This window comes from Mus caroli, unplaced genomic scaffold (genome assembly GCF_978045245.1).
Source record: "Mus caroli unplaced genomic scaffold, Mus_caroli_1 scaffold_7, whole genome shotgun sequence".
In the NCBI taxonomy this organism is placed as follows: domain Eukaryota; kingdom Metazoa; phylum Chordata; class Mammalia; order Rodentia; family Muridae; genus Mus; species Mus caroli.
The window spans coordinates 91,413,839-91,430,203 of NW_028227262.1; the positions used below are offsets into that span (position 1 = coordinate 91,413,839).

Here is a 16,365-nt window from a genome sequence, read left to right on the forward strand (position 1 = left end):
TCTCCATCAAAATTCCAACACAATTCTTCACAGATATAAAAAGAGTAAATGTCAACTTCATATGGAAAAACAAGAAACCCAGGATATTGAAAACAATTCTCAAAAATAAAAGAACTTTTGGGGGAACCACCACACCTGATCTCAAGCTGTACTACAAAGCAATACTGATTAAAACCATGGGGTATTGATACAGAGACTGACAGGTCAAACAACGGAATATGAATCAAAACCCCGGAAGTAAAGCCATACACATATGAACACTAGATCATTGGCAAGAAGCCAAAAACATACAGTCAAAAAACCTATCTTCAATAGATTATGCTGGTTTAACTAGTAATCTGTATGTAGGAGAATTAAAATAGATTCATATTTACAACCTTGCACGAAGCTCACATCCAAGTGGATTAAGGACCTCTACATAAAACCAAATACACTGAATCTCATGAAAGAGAAAGTAGAAAAGAGCCTCAAACTCATTGGCACAGAGGAAATTTTCATGAACTGAATACCAATGCCTCAGGCTCAAAGGTCAACAGTTGACAAATGGGGCCTCATGAAACTGAACTGCTTCTGTTAGGCACAAGATACAGTGAATAGGATAACTGGCCACCTACAGGATGAGGAAAAAACTTCTGTAATCCTTCATCCGACAGAGGACCAATATCCAAAATGTATAAAGAACTCAAGAAGGTAACTTCCAAAAACTCAAATAACACCATTAAAAATGGGGTACAGAGATAAACAGAATTCACAGCAGAAGAATCCTAAATGGCTGAGAAGCACTAAAAGAAATATTCAAAGTCCTCGGTTGTCAGAGAATTGCAAATCTAAACAGCCCTGAAATTCTAGTTCACACCAATCAATATGGCTAAAATAAAAAATCTCAAGTGACAGCACATGCTGACAAGGATATGGAAAAAAAAGGAACATTCCTCCATCATTGGTGGGATTACAAACTGAGATAAACACTCTAGAAATCAATCTGGTGTTTTTTTGGAAAATTGGAAATAGTTCTACCTCAAGATCCAGCTATACCACTTTTGGGCATAAATTCAAAAGATGCCCCACTATACCACAAGGACACATGCTCTACCATGTTCATAGAAGGCTTATTTGTAATAGCCAGAAACTGGAAGTAATTCAGATGCCCCTCAACAGAAGAATGGATACAGAAAATGTGGTTAATTAACATAATGGTATACTATTCAGCTATTAAAAATGAGGACATCATGGATTTGGCAGGCAAATGGATGGAACTAGAAAATATCATCCTGAGTGAGGTAACTCATAACCCAAAGTACATTCATGATATGTCCTCACTGATAAGTGGGTATTAGCCAAGAACACAGAATACCTAGGATACAACCTACAGATCATAAGAAATGTAAGAAGCAGAAATGCCCAAGTGAGGAGGCTTCAGTGACAACTAGACTGGGAAGAAACTAATCACAAGAGGCAGAAGGATGGAGGGACCTAAGTGGAAGAGCAGAGGGGGACAGTAAAAGTAAAACAGGATCAGATATGTGGGTGAGAGACAGGAGAGACTCCTACAGGGCAATGGGAATAAATGGAAATAGCATCCCCTAGGAGTGTTAGGTAGAGGTAACCTCTAGAGAGTACCAGAGAACAGAGAAGTAAGACACTCTCAGGACTCATTTAGGATGGCCTTAGACAAAACTACCAACACTGGTAGAAGAGTACTCAAAAAGTCTACCTCTAGTAGACAAACAAGGCCTCAAGGGGAAGGACAGGGTTACTAACCCACAGTCAAAATTCCTGACCCAGAATTATTCCTGTCAAAAAGAACTGGAGGGACAAAAATAGAGAAGAGACTGAAGGAAAGGAGGTCCAATGGCTGGCCCAACTTTGGATCCCTCTCATGGCAGGGAGTGGGAGGGGGGTGGGCAAGGCCTGACACTATTATGCTGTTCTGCTATCAGAGAGGAGCCTGGCATGGCTGTCCTCAGAGAGGCCCCACCAGCAACTGAATGAGACAGAAGCATATACTTATAACCATTCATTGGACTGAAGTTGTTGACCCCTTTGGTTGAATTATGGGAAGGACTGAAAAAGCTGAAAAGGGGAGTATGAGCCTGTAGGAAAACCAGCAGTCTCAATGAAGCACCCAGAGACTGAGCAACCAACCAGGAGCATACACCATACACTGGCTCATCCAAGGCCCTGGGCAGAGGACTACATTTTCTGTACTCAGAGGGAGATGATGTGCTGAATCCTTGAGACCCTTGAGGTCCTAGGAAAGGGATAGACCTGGTGGGGTGGAAAGCACCCTCTTGGAGGCAAGAAGGAGGAGGAATTGGAGAAGGAACTGTGGGAAGGGGTGGTGAGGTACAACAACTGGAATGGAAATTAAAATTAAACATAGAACTTGAGAATTATTTTATTTACATATCAGTGATGACTAGGCACTTTGAACTTTTCTTTTTTTTTTAATATTTTTATTACATATTTTCCTCAATTACATTTCCAATGCTATCCCAAAAGTCCCCCATAGCGCCCCCCACTTCCCTACCCACCCATTCCCATTCTTTTGGCCCTGGCATTCCCCTATATTGGGGCATATAAAGTTTGCAAGTCCAATGGGCCTCTCTTTCCATTGATGGCCGACTAGGTCATCTTTCGATACATATGCAGCTAGAGACAAGAGCTCTGGGGTTCTGGTTAGTACATCATGTTGTTCCAACAATAGGGTTGCAGATCCCTTTAGCTCCTTGGGTACTTTCTCTAGCTTCTCCATTGGGAGCCCTGTGATACATCCAATAGCTGACTGTGAACATCCACTCCTGTGTTTGCTAGGCCCCGGCATCGTCTCACAAGAGACAGCTATATTTGGGTCCTTTCAGCAAAATCTTGCTAGTGTATGCAATGGTGTCAGCGTTTAGAAGCTGATTATGGGATGGATCCCTGGATACGGCAGTCTCTAAATGGTCCATCCTTTCATCACAGCTACGAACTTTGTCTCTGTAACTCCTTCCCTGGGTGTTTTGTTCCAATTCTAAGAAGGTGCACAGTGTCCACACTTTGGTGTTCATTCTTCTTGAGTTTCATGCGTTTAGCAAATTGTATCTTATATCTTGGGTATCCTAAGTTTTGGGCTAATATCCACTTATCAGTTTTCTTTAAGTGCTTCTCAGCCATTCAAGATTCCTTTGTTGAGAATTCTATATAGCTATATGCCCCATTTTTTAATTGGGTTATTTGGGTTGTTGGTGTCTAATTTCTTGAGTTCCTTATACATTTTGCAGATTAGTCCTCTGTCATATATAGATCTTTCCAAATCTGTAGACTGCCTTTTCATCCTATTTACAGTGTCCTTTGCCTTACAGAAGCTTTGCAGTTTCATGAGGTCCCATTAATCAGTTGTTGATCTTAGAGCTTGAGCCATTGTTGTTCTGTTCAGGAAATTGTCTCATGAACCAATGTGTTCAAAGCTATTTTCCAATTTCCCTTCCGTTATATTTAGTGTATTTGGTTTTATCTTGAGGACCTTGATACACTTGGGCTTGAGTTTTGTGCAGGGTGAAAAATATGGTTCTATTTCATTCATTTACATGAAGACATCTAGTTAAACCAGAACCATATATTGAAGATATTTTCTTTTATCAATTTTATGATTTTTGCATCTTTATAAAAAGTCAAGTCTCCAAAGGTATGTGGCTTTTTGGCGAGGGGGGGGTATCAATACCATGCTGTTACTGTCACTATTGCTCTGTAGTAGAACCTGAGGTCAGGGATCATGACTACTCCAGAAGTTATTTTATTGATGACCAAGTATTTATTTTATTTTTTTATTACGTATTTTCCTCAATTACATTTCCAATGCTATCCCAAAAGTCCCCCATACCCTCCCCCCCCCACTTCCCTACCCACCCATTCCCACTTTTTGGCCCTGGCGTTCACCTGTACTGGGGCATATAATGTTTGCGTGTCCATGGGCCTCTCTTTCCAGTGATGGTCTACTAGGCCATCTTTTGATACATATGGAGCTAGAGTCAAGAGCTCTGGGGTACTGGTTAGTTCAGAATGTTGTTGCACCTACAGGGTTGCAGATCTCTTTAGCTCCTTGGATACTTTTTCTAGCTCCTCCATTGGGGGCCCGGTGATCCATCCAATAGCTGACTGTGAGCATCCACTTATGTGTTTGCTAGGCCCCGGCCTAGTCTTACAAGAGACAGCTATTATCAGGGTCCTTTCAGCAAACACTTGCTAGTGTATGCAATGGTGTCATCATTTGGAGGCTAATTATGGGATGGATCCCTGGATATGGCAGTCTCTAGATGGTCCATCCTTTTGTCTCAGCTCCAAACTTTGTCTCTGTAACTCCTTCCATGGGTGGTTGTTTCCAATTCTAAGAAGGGGCAAAGTGTCCACACTTTGGTCTTCGTTCTTCTTCAGTTTCATGTGTTTTGCAAATTGTATCTTATATCTCAGGTATACTAAGTTTCTGGACTAATATCCACTTATCAGTGAGTACATATCATTTGAGTTCTTTTGTGATTGTGACCAAGTATTTTTAAAAAGCATCTTTGAGGTCACTATCTGCTTACAGATCAGATATGGTATAACAAGTACAATTGGAGTCATACTCTTGGTGGTTGTTCTAGCTCTGATGTGTGTGTGTGTGTGTGTGTGTGTGTGTGTGTGTGTGTGTGTGTGTTCAATTCTGCACTACAAGATCTAATTTCCCATGAGGAAGGGATTCTCAAGTTCAGTGGCCTTGTATTTGTTATGTAAACCTTACTTCCAAATTTAAAATGTTTGGTAAAATAAAAGTGGCTTGAGCTAATTATTTTAGAGAATAGAAAGGTTGTCAAGATTTTAGTTACCAAGTTGGAGATTGGAGGTATGGACCAGAAGGAGAAAAGAGGTGAATCAGAACAAGAAGGAGAATAGAGAAGAAGGGAGGAGAAAGAAGACAAAAAGTACAGAAGATCTCCATTAGACATGATGGTCCAGGAACACATGGAACAGTGAAACTGCTTTCATTACTTCAGATTATTGGATACATTTGGGGCAGTGGGCTGCACACAGACAGGCTCATCTCCAGTCGAGCAAAGATCTAGAACCCCAGAGGACCCAATGGATGGTAAACCTGTAGGAGACGGAATATGAGTAAAATATGAATATTTTCTACTTCTGAAAGCCTGTTGAATTTGTATAAATTACAAATTTAATTCTGAGCAATCAGAAAAAAATTCAGCAATTTCTATATTCAAAACAAATTTCTGCATATAAAGACTCAGTAATTATAATAACTTATTCAGGATAAAATAATAATACCATAAGAGTATATACAATTCTGATTTATGAATTGAGGAATATGGACTTTTGATCACCTTTCTTATTATGTCTGACTTCCATCCTACCATACCCATCTTGTTTGCATCTATATAGAATGTTGGTGCCTCTGAAAATGGTGTTATCTTTATTATATATGGAAGAACCCATTTACTTCATAAATAAACTGTATACTTGTTTTGCAGATATTTGTTATGAATTTCTCCCAAATAGTTACTAGAAGCTCTTTGCCAATCTTCATTGATAAATCATAATGGCATAGTCTCAGCATTAGTAAAAAATATTACAATTTTGGCTGGATCTTTTCCTGACAATTGGCATAGACTTATTCTACATTTTATAATTAATTCAGAAATCTTTTATATATGTCTTCAATTTTAACATTGTGTATGAATTAAGAATATCCATTCCATAATAATATCTTCCCTTTGCATACTTAGCTCAAAAGGATAATGAGTTGAAGGCAAAATGACCAAGATACAGTCAAATTTAGGATCAACTAACTACATATGCATCTTTCTGTCTTTGATGTACAGGAGATTTCACTTTTATTGCTTCAGCTGTTAGACACAGTAGATTGGATAAATTTGAATGTCCTTGTATTGATTGAAACAAATTACTAAATTCATATGGACCTAATCCAATTTTAGACCTCAGCCATTTAATATCTCCCATTAATTTTTGAAAATCATTAAGAGTTAACAATTGGTTCCTACTGATATGTACATTCCGTGGTCAAATTTTTGTGAAATTATTTAAAAACCCAGTCAATTCAGTGAATCTCCTCTTTGTATCTATTCATGACTCCCAACATGGCAGACTTTTTTGTATTTCCTTAAGCATATTCTTTAAAACATTTTTTCAGAATCAGCTGACAAAATGTCATCTATATAATGATAAATGATAAATTAAGGAAATTGCTTAGCAATTATTTCTAATAGTGGTTGCATAAAATATTGATATAAAGTTCAACAATTTAATGTTCTCTGAGGAAGTATCTTCTAGTGGTATGTTTTCATTGAGCAACTGTTGGTTGTAGTAGGTACTGAGAAAGCAAACCTTTCCCTATCCTGATCATGCAAAGGTATTATTAAAAATGCAGTCTTTCAAGTCAGTTATTATTATAGGCCAAGATCATAGTAACAAAGTTAGTAAAGAAAGTCCAGGATGTAAAGAAACCATTCGTTGAATTACTCTATTAACTATTCTTAAATTCAAGATCATATTCCATTTTCCTCTTTTTTTTTTTCAGCAAACACAGTGGAATTCAATGGACTGGTGGACTCTTGGATATGTTGAGCCTCCCACTGCTCTTTAACCAGTTATTCAAGTGCCTGCCATTTTTTATTTGTTATGGGCCACTGCTGTTACCATGTATGATTAACAACAATTTTAGGGGCAAGCTGTTAGTATGTCAGCAGTGGCACCTTTTATAAATTTGGAAACTCAATCTCTATGGTGTCCTGTCTTTGTACAATGAGGACAGCATGTGATTGTTGTAAATTACTCATATCAATAACTTCCCAAGGAACATTTATCATATCAACCCTAATTTTCACATTTACTGTCCTTGGAATCTCAGGATTATTTTGAGTACCCCATTGTAAAAGATCCCTTCCCCAGAAATGTATGTCTATGTCTGCCACACAAGGTCTCAACTTTCCTGTTTGTCCTTCTGGTATAATACAGTTAATCTATCAGTTACTTTATCTTATTCATGATAATTTACTAGTTCCAATAAACTGTATGTAAAAGTTGTGAAGTGGCCAAGCTATATTCTGAAAACGTTTGGGAAAGTATTGATTTTCTTGCCCACCTGGTACCTTCTGGCTTACCAAAGGAGGATGGCACATACTGTTTGCTGCAGGACCTTGAGCTGATAGGCCACTCTGTTCATTTCCCAACGGCAAGATTCTTACCTTGTATGTCTCTCTTGGACCTGTAATCCTTTGACCAATGTTTGCTCTTTCCACAGTTTCTGCAATACCCTGAATGCCTTTGTGCTTTATTGCAGCAACAACCTGCTTGCTTTCTTCTGAGAATACCATATTCTCCATAGTCAATATGCCTTCTATTTTGTCCTCTAAATCTATTAGCCTTACAATTTCTATGGAAATGAACAAATTCACCACAATTAAAGCATCTGTCATTTTGATTCCTAAATCTTCTAGCTGAGTAGCCCCCATGATGTTGGCATTATGCTTCTGAGAAGAAATACCAGTTGTCTTTGATCCATTCATCTATCAGGGCTCGTCTTGCTTTTGATAGTCTGGTTTCTCTCTTACATTCTGTATTTACATTTTCAAGTGCCAAGGTTTCTATCAATGACTATCTAGTTTCAGATTCTGATATGGTTCTATTAACATATGAGTGCAATCTCTGTAAGAAGTTGGTAAAGGCTTCTGCAAGGTCCTGTATTACATTAGTAAATGAGATGGATCCCTCAGCCCCACCCAGCTCTTCCCTCATAACCACATCATACACTGACCATATGACATTGTTCAATTATGACATTATTAGGTCTGATTTGTTCTTGTAAGTCAAAATAATGCCCTTCACAGAGGAGTTAGTATTTAGTAACATTGATTCCCCCTTGCTAAATTATGTTGTTTTATTTTTCTGGTTTAATTCCTTAACAAATATTGTCTACCTTCTAGTGCAGCTAACATTAATCCAGTCCATTCTTGGGAAACTCTATGCTGTGTAGCCCAGTTACTTAACATTTTTTTAACAAATGGAGAATGCAAGCCATACAATATAATGGCCTCTTTAAAATGCTATAAGTCTGTAATTTCTACTGAATGCTATTTCAGCTCATTATAAGCATGACCCCCATCATTTGCAGTCATATGCTGTACAAAAACTGGAAAGACTGAAGGTGCGTGTATACACCCAAGCAAATATTCAGATGGAGCACTTGCCTAAACATTCACACATTGTCCTTTTACCTCCTCTTGCTCTTCCCAGACCCTTGTCTCACTGAGGTGCTCTGGGAACCTTACCTGACAGTGAAAATACATGGAGCAGGATGGGGCAGAAGTTTACCTTCCAGTCTACTTTGCTGTTTGCTTCCCTCTTCCTTTTGAGTGGTAAATTTTCAGTCTCAAACACCAAGTCTTTTTTTTTTTTTTTTTTTTTTTGGTTTTTTCGGTTTTTTCGAGACAGGGTTTCTCTGTGTAGCCCTGGCTGTCCTGGCACTCACTTTGTAGACCAGGCTGGCCTCGAACTCAGAAATTCGCCTGCCTCTGCCTCCCGAGTGCTGGGATTAAAGGCGTGCGCCACCACGCCCGGCCAAACACCAAGTCTTAACCCTGTTGTTTACCCCCAACAGGCTCTTTATACTTTCTGACCTCTACCTGTATGCAAACTCTCTAAGAGCATAACCATATAATCTTTCTAACACAAGATAATTGAGAATCCTTCTGAATTTTCCCCTTTCGCATGAATTTTTTTTTCAAAATGGTAATCATGAGGACTATAAAACAAAACCAACCAACCAAACAAACAAACAAAACAAAGCAAAACAAAACAAAAAACCAACCAACCAAACAAACAAACAAAAAAACCCTCCAGGGATCACACTGTGACAGTACCTGTTATTTTGCCAATGTCCTTATATACCTTTTGCTAACCCATCAAAAACCTGCTTTTTCCTCTAATACATTAGAAGTAGGGTTACCCATTATGCCTAAACAATGTTGACAGCCTCCTGCATGCTTAGAGTTTTCAAAAGCTACTGTAATTGTGGTTCTTCAATGCTTCAACTTCCCTTCTAGCACACCACCGACCAGAGGAGGCAGGAGAAAAGAAGAGTTACTAAGAAAGTAGAATTATGGATCTGTTTAGAGATAGTTGTTTAGGATGAAACAAATTTTTGTTATCTGCAGTTCAGTCCACTTGGCATCACCAAAAATGAATCAGTAGCAGTAGTTCCATGCAGAAGAAAACACCAGGCTCCACTAACCCTCCTGAGTCTGCAGAAGCAGAAAGAAGGTGCTGTATTATCACCAGAAGTTCTTTGGTGTTTTTCTCTATGTGAAGTCACAACAAGCAAAGATCTGTGAAGTAAGCAAGGCAAATGAATGCAAGAGCAAAATCCATTGTCCACTGGGTTATACATATACTCTTTTAAAACATCACATTTCCTCTCAAGCATCCACTCAAGTGAACCATTAGATGCCCTTTTACCAGAAAGCTTCAAGAAAAACATCATGTGTCTGTTCTCAGCAAAACAACCTTACATAAGCCTGTTTCCAGAAAAATACTACATGACACAACTGAGTCTCCAACAAAAACAGAAATTTCCACTTCATATGCCACATTTTACTCATTCATCTGTTTACTCATTCATCTTTACTCATTCATCTGTTTAGGGATATCTAGTTTTTTTTTTGTTTTTTTTTGTTTTTTTAGTATCCGAATATTTATAAATAAGCAATGTCTCTGTAGTAGATTGGGACCAGTAGTGGTATAGCTGTGTCTTGAACTAGATCTATTCCCAGCTTCCTGAGGAACCACCACACTGATTCCATAGTGAATGGACAAGTTTGTACTACCAAGAGCATCACATGAGTGTTCTTATTCCACATCTTTGCCTGTCTGTGGTGCCATTGCTATTACTCATGTTGGCCATTCTTTCAGGAATCAGGTTAAATCTTAAAGTAGTTTTAATTTGCATTACACTGATGACTATTGAAGTTGAATTTTTTTAATGTTTCCAAGCCATTTGAGTTTCCTCTTTTGAAAATTTTCTGCTTAAGTTTCTACTCCAATTTTAAATTTAATTATTTGTTTTTTTTATGTCAATTTTTTTAGTTCTTTATATAAGCTGTGTATTAGCCCTGTGCTGGCTTATTTTCTGTCAACTTGACAGAAGCTACAGTCATCAAAAAGCAAGGAGCTTCAGTTGAGGAAATGTCTCTAGGAGAACAATCATATTGAGTAAAGCATTTTCACAATTTTCACAATCAATGGCAGAAGGCCCAGCCAATTTAGGGTGGTGCCATCCCTGGGCTGGTGATACTAGGTCCTATACAAAAAAGGTGAAGAAAGTCAGAGGAAGCAAGCCAGTAAGTATCACCCCTCCATGATGTTTTGCACCAGCTCCTGCCTCTAAGATCCTGTCCTGTGGAAATTACTGTCCTGACTTCTTTGGTGATGAAAAGAAATGTGGAAGTATACGTTGAATAATCTCCACAATTCAGTTTTTGTTTATCATGTTTTATCACTTCATAAAACATAGACAAGCCATATACCAGATGTTCAGTTGGTAAAATTATCTTATTTCATTCTCTCTTGTCTGAATGAATATGTGTTTTTCCATGTTGAAGATTTTTAGTTCAAGATCCCATTGATTAAATGCTGTTCTTGTGCCTGAATAAGCAGTGTTCTATTAAGAAAGTGCTTTTCCAGGCACAGTGAGTTTATGGTTATTACAAACATTTTTTTCTATCATGTTCTGTGTGTCTGGCCTTACATTGAGTGCTTTCATTCATTTTTAGTTGACTTTTGTGTATTGTGATAAGACGGACATATTTGCACTTTTTTAAAAATTAATTTATTTTTTACACTCCATATTCCATTCCCAACCCCTACCCCCATCTACCCTCTGACTGTTCTACATCCTAGTGGCAAAGAAGTCTTTGCCATTGACTTCTCTTTGCCTTCTGGCCTGTGACTATAGTTTATTTTTTTTAAAGATTTATTTATTTATTTATTTATTTATTTATTTATTTATTTATTTATTATATGTAAGTACACTGTAGCTGTCTTCAGACACTCCAGCAAAGGGAATCAGATCTAGTTACGGATGGTTGTGAGCCACCATGTGATTTGAACTCTGGACCTTCGGAAGAGCAGTCGGGTGCTCTTACCCACTGAGCCATCTCATCAGTCCTAATTTCAAGTTTTGATGTATTTCATGGTATCCTACATACACAATACTTCTATGCACTCTTCCAAGTGAAACACATTTCTAGTCCAACAGCCTGATTTCTGCTGATAATAGGATTATATTACCTCCTATATTTTTCCTTTGTAAGAAAAATGGCTTTCCCCAAGCATTTTTGCTGGAGGTAACATTTTTATTATTTTAGCAAAAGAGATGTTAATTTTTAGGTGAATCCATGAAGCCACTGTCAAGCACATATGGAGGATGCCATGAATGTTTTGGTCGCTGGTAGATACCTTGGGGAATGTAAAATATTTTTCTATTTATTTTAAATAGAATATTATTGTTGTTAGTTTTGCTGTTCACAAGGAGTTGTATCAATTAATCCACACACACAGTTAATGCCTAGAGAGAACAGCTCACAGCTGGGAAACCCCGAGCTCAGCTGTTTCTACTCCAGTGTTCTCCTGGAATTAGGGAAGTTCACTTTTCCATTTGATGGTACCACTTTCTAACAACCATAAAGTCAAAACTGCCCTCTCCAGATGACATGATAAATATGGGTGTAGAGGGAGATGAGCTAATGACATTTCTTCCATATAACTACTTCGGATCTCATTCTGCCTAGATTTCTTTCAAAGACCCAGGTGGGTGAGTGTTTCTTTTTCTATTCATTATAGTAAGAGCTGTAAGTAGGTGTTAGAATGATTCTGAAATAAATGATTAGAAACGTCTCTGCTTAGAATTTTACTTTTGAGTTATACCATCAGCAAATAAAAGAGATGCTTTCAGACACAAAATTATCAGTGTAATGGTTAATAATCACATGGATTTTACTTAATTTGATTTCTTACTTTATATGTGACAGTAGAAGTGCGTATTGGAAAAAGAGCAGAGCCCAGCAGAAGGGTGAATAGAGACAGGAAAGGCTCATATCATGAAGATGATAAATGGGTATTATATATTAAATGAAAATATCATCAAGCCCAAAACTTTTTACAATGACTATACACTGATAGATATTTAAAATATAGCTCCAGTTTCAACTTTTCAATAAGCATATCTGACAGAGGAATTTCTTGTAAACATGCTCTGATGATTTTAAGATCATGGTGAGACCTAGGTATGGTCAACTGTGTTACTTTTTCATCCCTGTATCAAAATACCTGGGATATATTATAGGGTTAAAAACAGAGCACAGACATTTATTGGTGTGCAGGTGTACATATTAAGATACATTTAAATTGTAATTTGTATTTTCTCTGACTACTTTCTTAATGTAACAGACTTTATTTATATGAAATTTAAACAAGGGTATAAAACAAATATTAACTAATTTAATGTTTATCAGTATTTTTTCAGTCTGGCAAGTTTAAATATACTTAGGAATGGTCTCAGGCACTATCTTCTACATTTTTCTCTACATATATGCATGCATTCATATATATAGGGACTATACTAATGAAGTTTAAAATATAATTAGGCTTCTCACAAGAATCTGAGCCAGTGAAGTTTTTTTTCTATTTCTCTATCACAAGCTGACTTTAAGGTACTAAGTCATTTAATTCCATAATAAATTGATCCTGGTAACCAACCCAAATAAAAAGCATGAGCACTAAAGATAAGACTGTTGAGTAAAACTATTGAACATATGTGGGTGCTGATGACATATTAATAACACTGGGGACTTTGTTTTCCATTACATGGGAAGGAATCTGTTTTAAACTAGAAATTCCCAGATGCATCACAATCTGGTCATCTTCAGCAAGTGCATGTTTGTCATAATGTTTGGAAAATAGTGTTTCTCTGAATGTCACATGCCTTGTTGAAGGCTCCAAATGCTACATGTTCAGGTGTGATTATGTGGTAACTACAGAAACCAGGAAAGGAAAACAAAACCATTGTCAGGATAGGGTTGGCAGAGTGAGAGCAATAGAAAGCAGAACTGCAGCTAGAGTCAAGAGCTCCAGGGTACTGGTTAGTTCATAATGTTGTTCCACCCATAGGACTGCAGATCCCTTCAGCTCCTTCGGTACTTTCTCCAGCTCCTCCATTTGGGGCCCTGTGATCCATTCACTAGCTGACTGTGAGCATCCAGTACAGGGGAACGCCAGGGCCAAAAAAATGGGAAAGGGTGGGTAGGGAAGTAGGAGGGAGGGTATGGGGTACTTTTGGGATAATATTGGAAATGTAATTGAGGAAAAGATGTAATAAAAAATAGTTTTATATGTAAAAATAATTTTAATGGCATGCATTCATTGTACCTACCACTGTCTTAATAAGAATATGTTTATATAAATGTATATGGTAAAAAAAAAAAGAAAGCAGAACCGCACAGTATAAGTATCTTAACAGGAAAATAGGCTCCATAGAGAGTGGAGGGAGATAAATACAGAAGAAAGAGGTCGTTAGGTAAAATATCAGCATGAATTGCTGAAATGCCATAATTTCTCATTCTGTTAATTTACAATTCTCTTCAAAAAGAAAATAAAAACAGTTTTTTGCCATGGAAACTTGAAGTTAGTTTTTTTAAACCTGAAGTTCAGTGTCATAAAAGATGATGGGATAGGAACTAAATTGGGTGCCACCTATGAATATTTATAATGATAATTAATGATTATAAGTTGTGGAAAGTACACTGCTGGTCTTCAACTGTATCTAATCTTAAATTCATATTATAGATTTCTTTGGAAATAGAACATAAAATAGATGAATTGAGGAATAAATTTGCTAATTAAAATGATGGGGTTATCATGAATTAGCACCATGCTTTCATTAGAATTATAAGTCATAACATAGATGGTTATAAAATAGAGCTCAGTAAAATTATGAGCTCTCCTCAATATTTTTTATACCTTTTGTAACTATTTTCTAAATCAACATAAGTTTATTCAGGTGTACAAATGAGATTAATGTTCTGTGCTCACCATGATTGTTTTAGATGTTAAGTATGAAATGAGGCAATATATATCAACAGGATTGGATTTCTAAGGTGTGAGAATCAAGGTTAATAAAAGCTCACAAATTATGAATTCTGAATGTGTGAATGTATTTATTGTCTATAATATTGTATGTGTACAGGAGATACATGGAAAGCATATAAAAATGCAGGCTATGATGTAAGATCTGGAACATAAAATGTTGAAGAGACAAGCCAAACTTCAACTAGTAAGGAAAATAAAATGAGGATAGAGTCTTATTATCAAGTGTATCACAAGCTTGATTTTACTCTATTTTTTTTTCAGATAATTGAAATAAACATCCTCTATGCTCTTAAGATGAATAGAAGTTTCACTTATGTTTGCATTCAAGAATGTCCTTTATTTCCAAGCTGGACTTGGAGTCTTAGCCAATATGTTTCTTCTTTGTTTCTATATTTTCATACTCATAGGTCACAGACCTAAACCCATGGACTTGATCTCCTGTCAACTCAGCTTTATTCACATGATGATGTTCCTCACTGGAGGGGACCTGTTGCTTACAGACATATTTGCATCACTGAATATTGATAATGACTTCAAATGTAAGGCAACATTTTACATAAGCAGGGTGACGAGAGGCCTCTCTATCTGTACTACTTGCCTCCTGAGTGTGTTCCAGGCTGTCACTATCAGTCCCAATACCTCAGTGTTGGCAAATTTTAAACAAAAACTAAAAAAATATATGATCTATGTTTTCTTGTGTATTTGGTCTTTCAATTTGTCCTACAGTAGTAACCGGATCTTCTATGTTCGTGGTTTTACTAATGTGAGTGAGACTAACCAGATGCAGGTCACTGAATCCTGCTCACTCTTCCGCATGAACTATATCATCAGGGTATTCATTTTTACAGTGACAACCTCCAGAGATGTATTTCTTGTAGGAGTCATGCTGATCACAAGTACATACATGGTGATTATCTTGTGTAGACATCAGAAGCAATGTAAGCACCTACATAGCATCAGCCACCTGAGAGCATCTCCTGAGAAAAGAGCCACTCAGGCTATCTTGCTGCTGGTGATTTTCTTTGTGGTCATGTACTGGGTGGACTTCGTCATCTCAACCATATCAGTTCTGTTGTGGATGTATGACCCAGTCATCCTGAGGGTTCAGAAGTTTGTGATGTATGCCTTTCCCACAATTTCTCCTTTGGTACAAATCAGTTCTGATAACAGAATAATAATTATGCTGAAAAACATGCACTCAAAGCACCACCAGAGGTTTTTTTGAAATGATTTTTTTTTATTTCTGGGAGTGGGTGGGCAGGGGAGTGGGTGGAGGAGGAGGGTATGGGGGACTTTTGGGATAGCATTTGAAATGTAAAATAAGAAAATACCTAGTTAAAAATATTTTAAAAACCTACTAATTTATTATTTTTTTATACCTATGAGTGTTGAGCCAGCATGTATCTATGCGTGCATTCCTGCTACCCACAGAGGTGAGAAGATGTCATGACATCCCCTGAAATTGGACTTATAGATGGCTATAAGGAGTCATTCTGTAAAGCACCAATTATTTTTTTTCTAAAATACAGTTTCTTTTAAACTTTAATGTCCCTAGCACATATGTAGCAGATGTATAGCCCAGTCTCCATGTGGGTTACCCCAACAAGTTGTGCCTGTTCCTAAAGCTGCTGTCTGTCATGGAATCCATTCCCAACAGAACTGCCTTTCTAGCCTCAGCTGGAGAGGATGCACCGAACCCTGCAGAGACTTTATGTGCCTGAGTCCGGTAATACAATGGTGTGCGGCACCATCTCAGATGAGAAAATGATGAGGGAAGTGAGATGGAACCCTGTGAGAGGGTCCCTGGTTGATATTTAAATGAATGAATGAATAATGAATTTCCTTAAAAATTAAACTTTAATGTTTCAGGTAGCAAAGCAGGATTGTTCATATGATTTATTTAAAATTTGCATTATTATACATAGACATTCATATACATTCTTTTGACATTCCTGTTGCTAAGTACTAGAGAGTTTTTAAGTTAATTGTAAACAATAACTTGATATTCTACATGAAATTTCTCTTTCTCCTTTGTATTTTGTAAAATGAATATTCCCTTGCTGCCGAGTTTACTCAAAAGGAGATCCTTGCTGATAGTGGCTTTCTAAGCTTTCTCTTGAAAAGATTTCAATCTACTCTCTCACCAAGAGTAGCTTAAATATTTTATTGTAGCTT

General features: G+C 37.2%; 1 protein-coding gene across 1 annotated transcript; it reads left to right on the plus strand.

Moving 5' to 3' along the window:
• Window positions 1-11,812: 11,812 nt before the first annotated feature.
• On the plus strand, window positions 11,813-15,431 carry LOC110287602 (vomeronasal type-1 receptor 90-like). Its single transcript, XM_021154175.2, has 2 exons — window positions 11,813-11,853; window positions 14,452-15,431. The coding sequence occupies exon 2, from the start codon at window positions 14,504-14,506 to the stop codon at window positions 15,413-15,415; it is 912 nt and encodes a 303-aa protein (XP_021009834.1). The 5' UTR covers window positions 11,813-11,853; window positions 14,452-14,503; the 3' UTR covers window positions 15,416-15,431.
• The last annotated feature ends 934 nt before the right edge of the window (window positions 15,432-16,365 follow it).

Bases quoted from the DNA above. Each gene is read 5' to 3' on its own strand.
- LOC110287602 (XM_021154175.2), top strand. From the start codon at position 14,504: ATGTTTGCATTCAAGAATGTCCTTTATTTCCAAGCTGGACTTGGAGTC.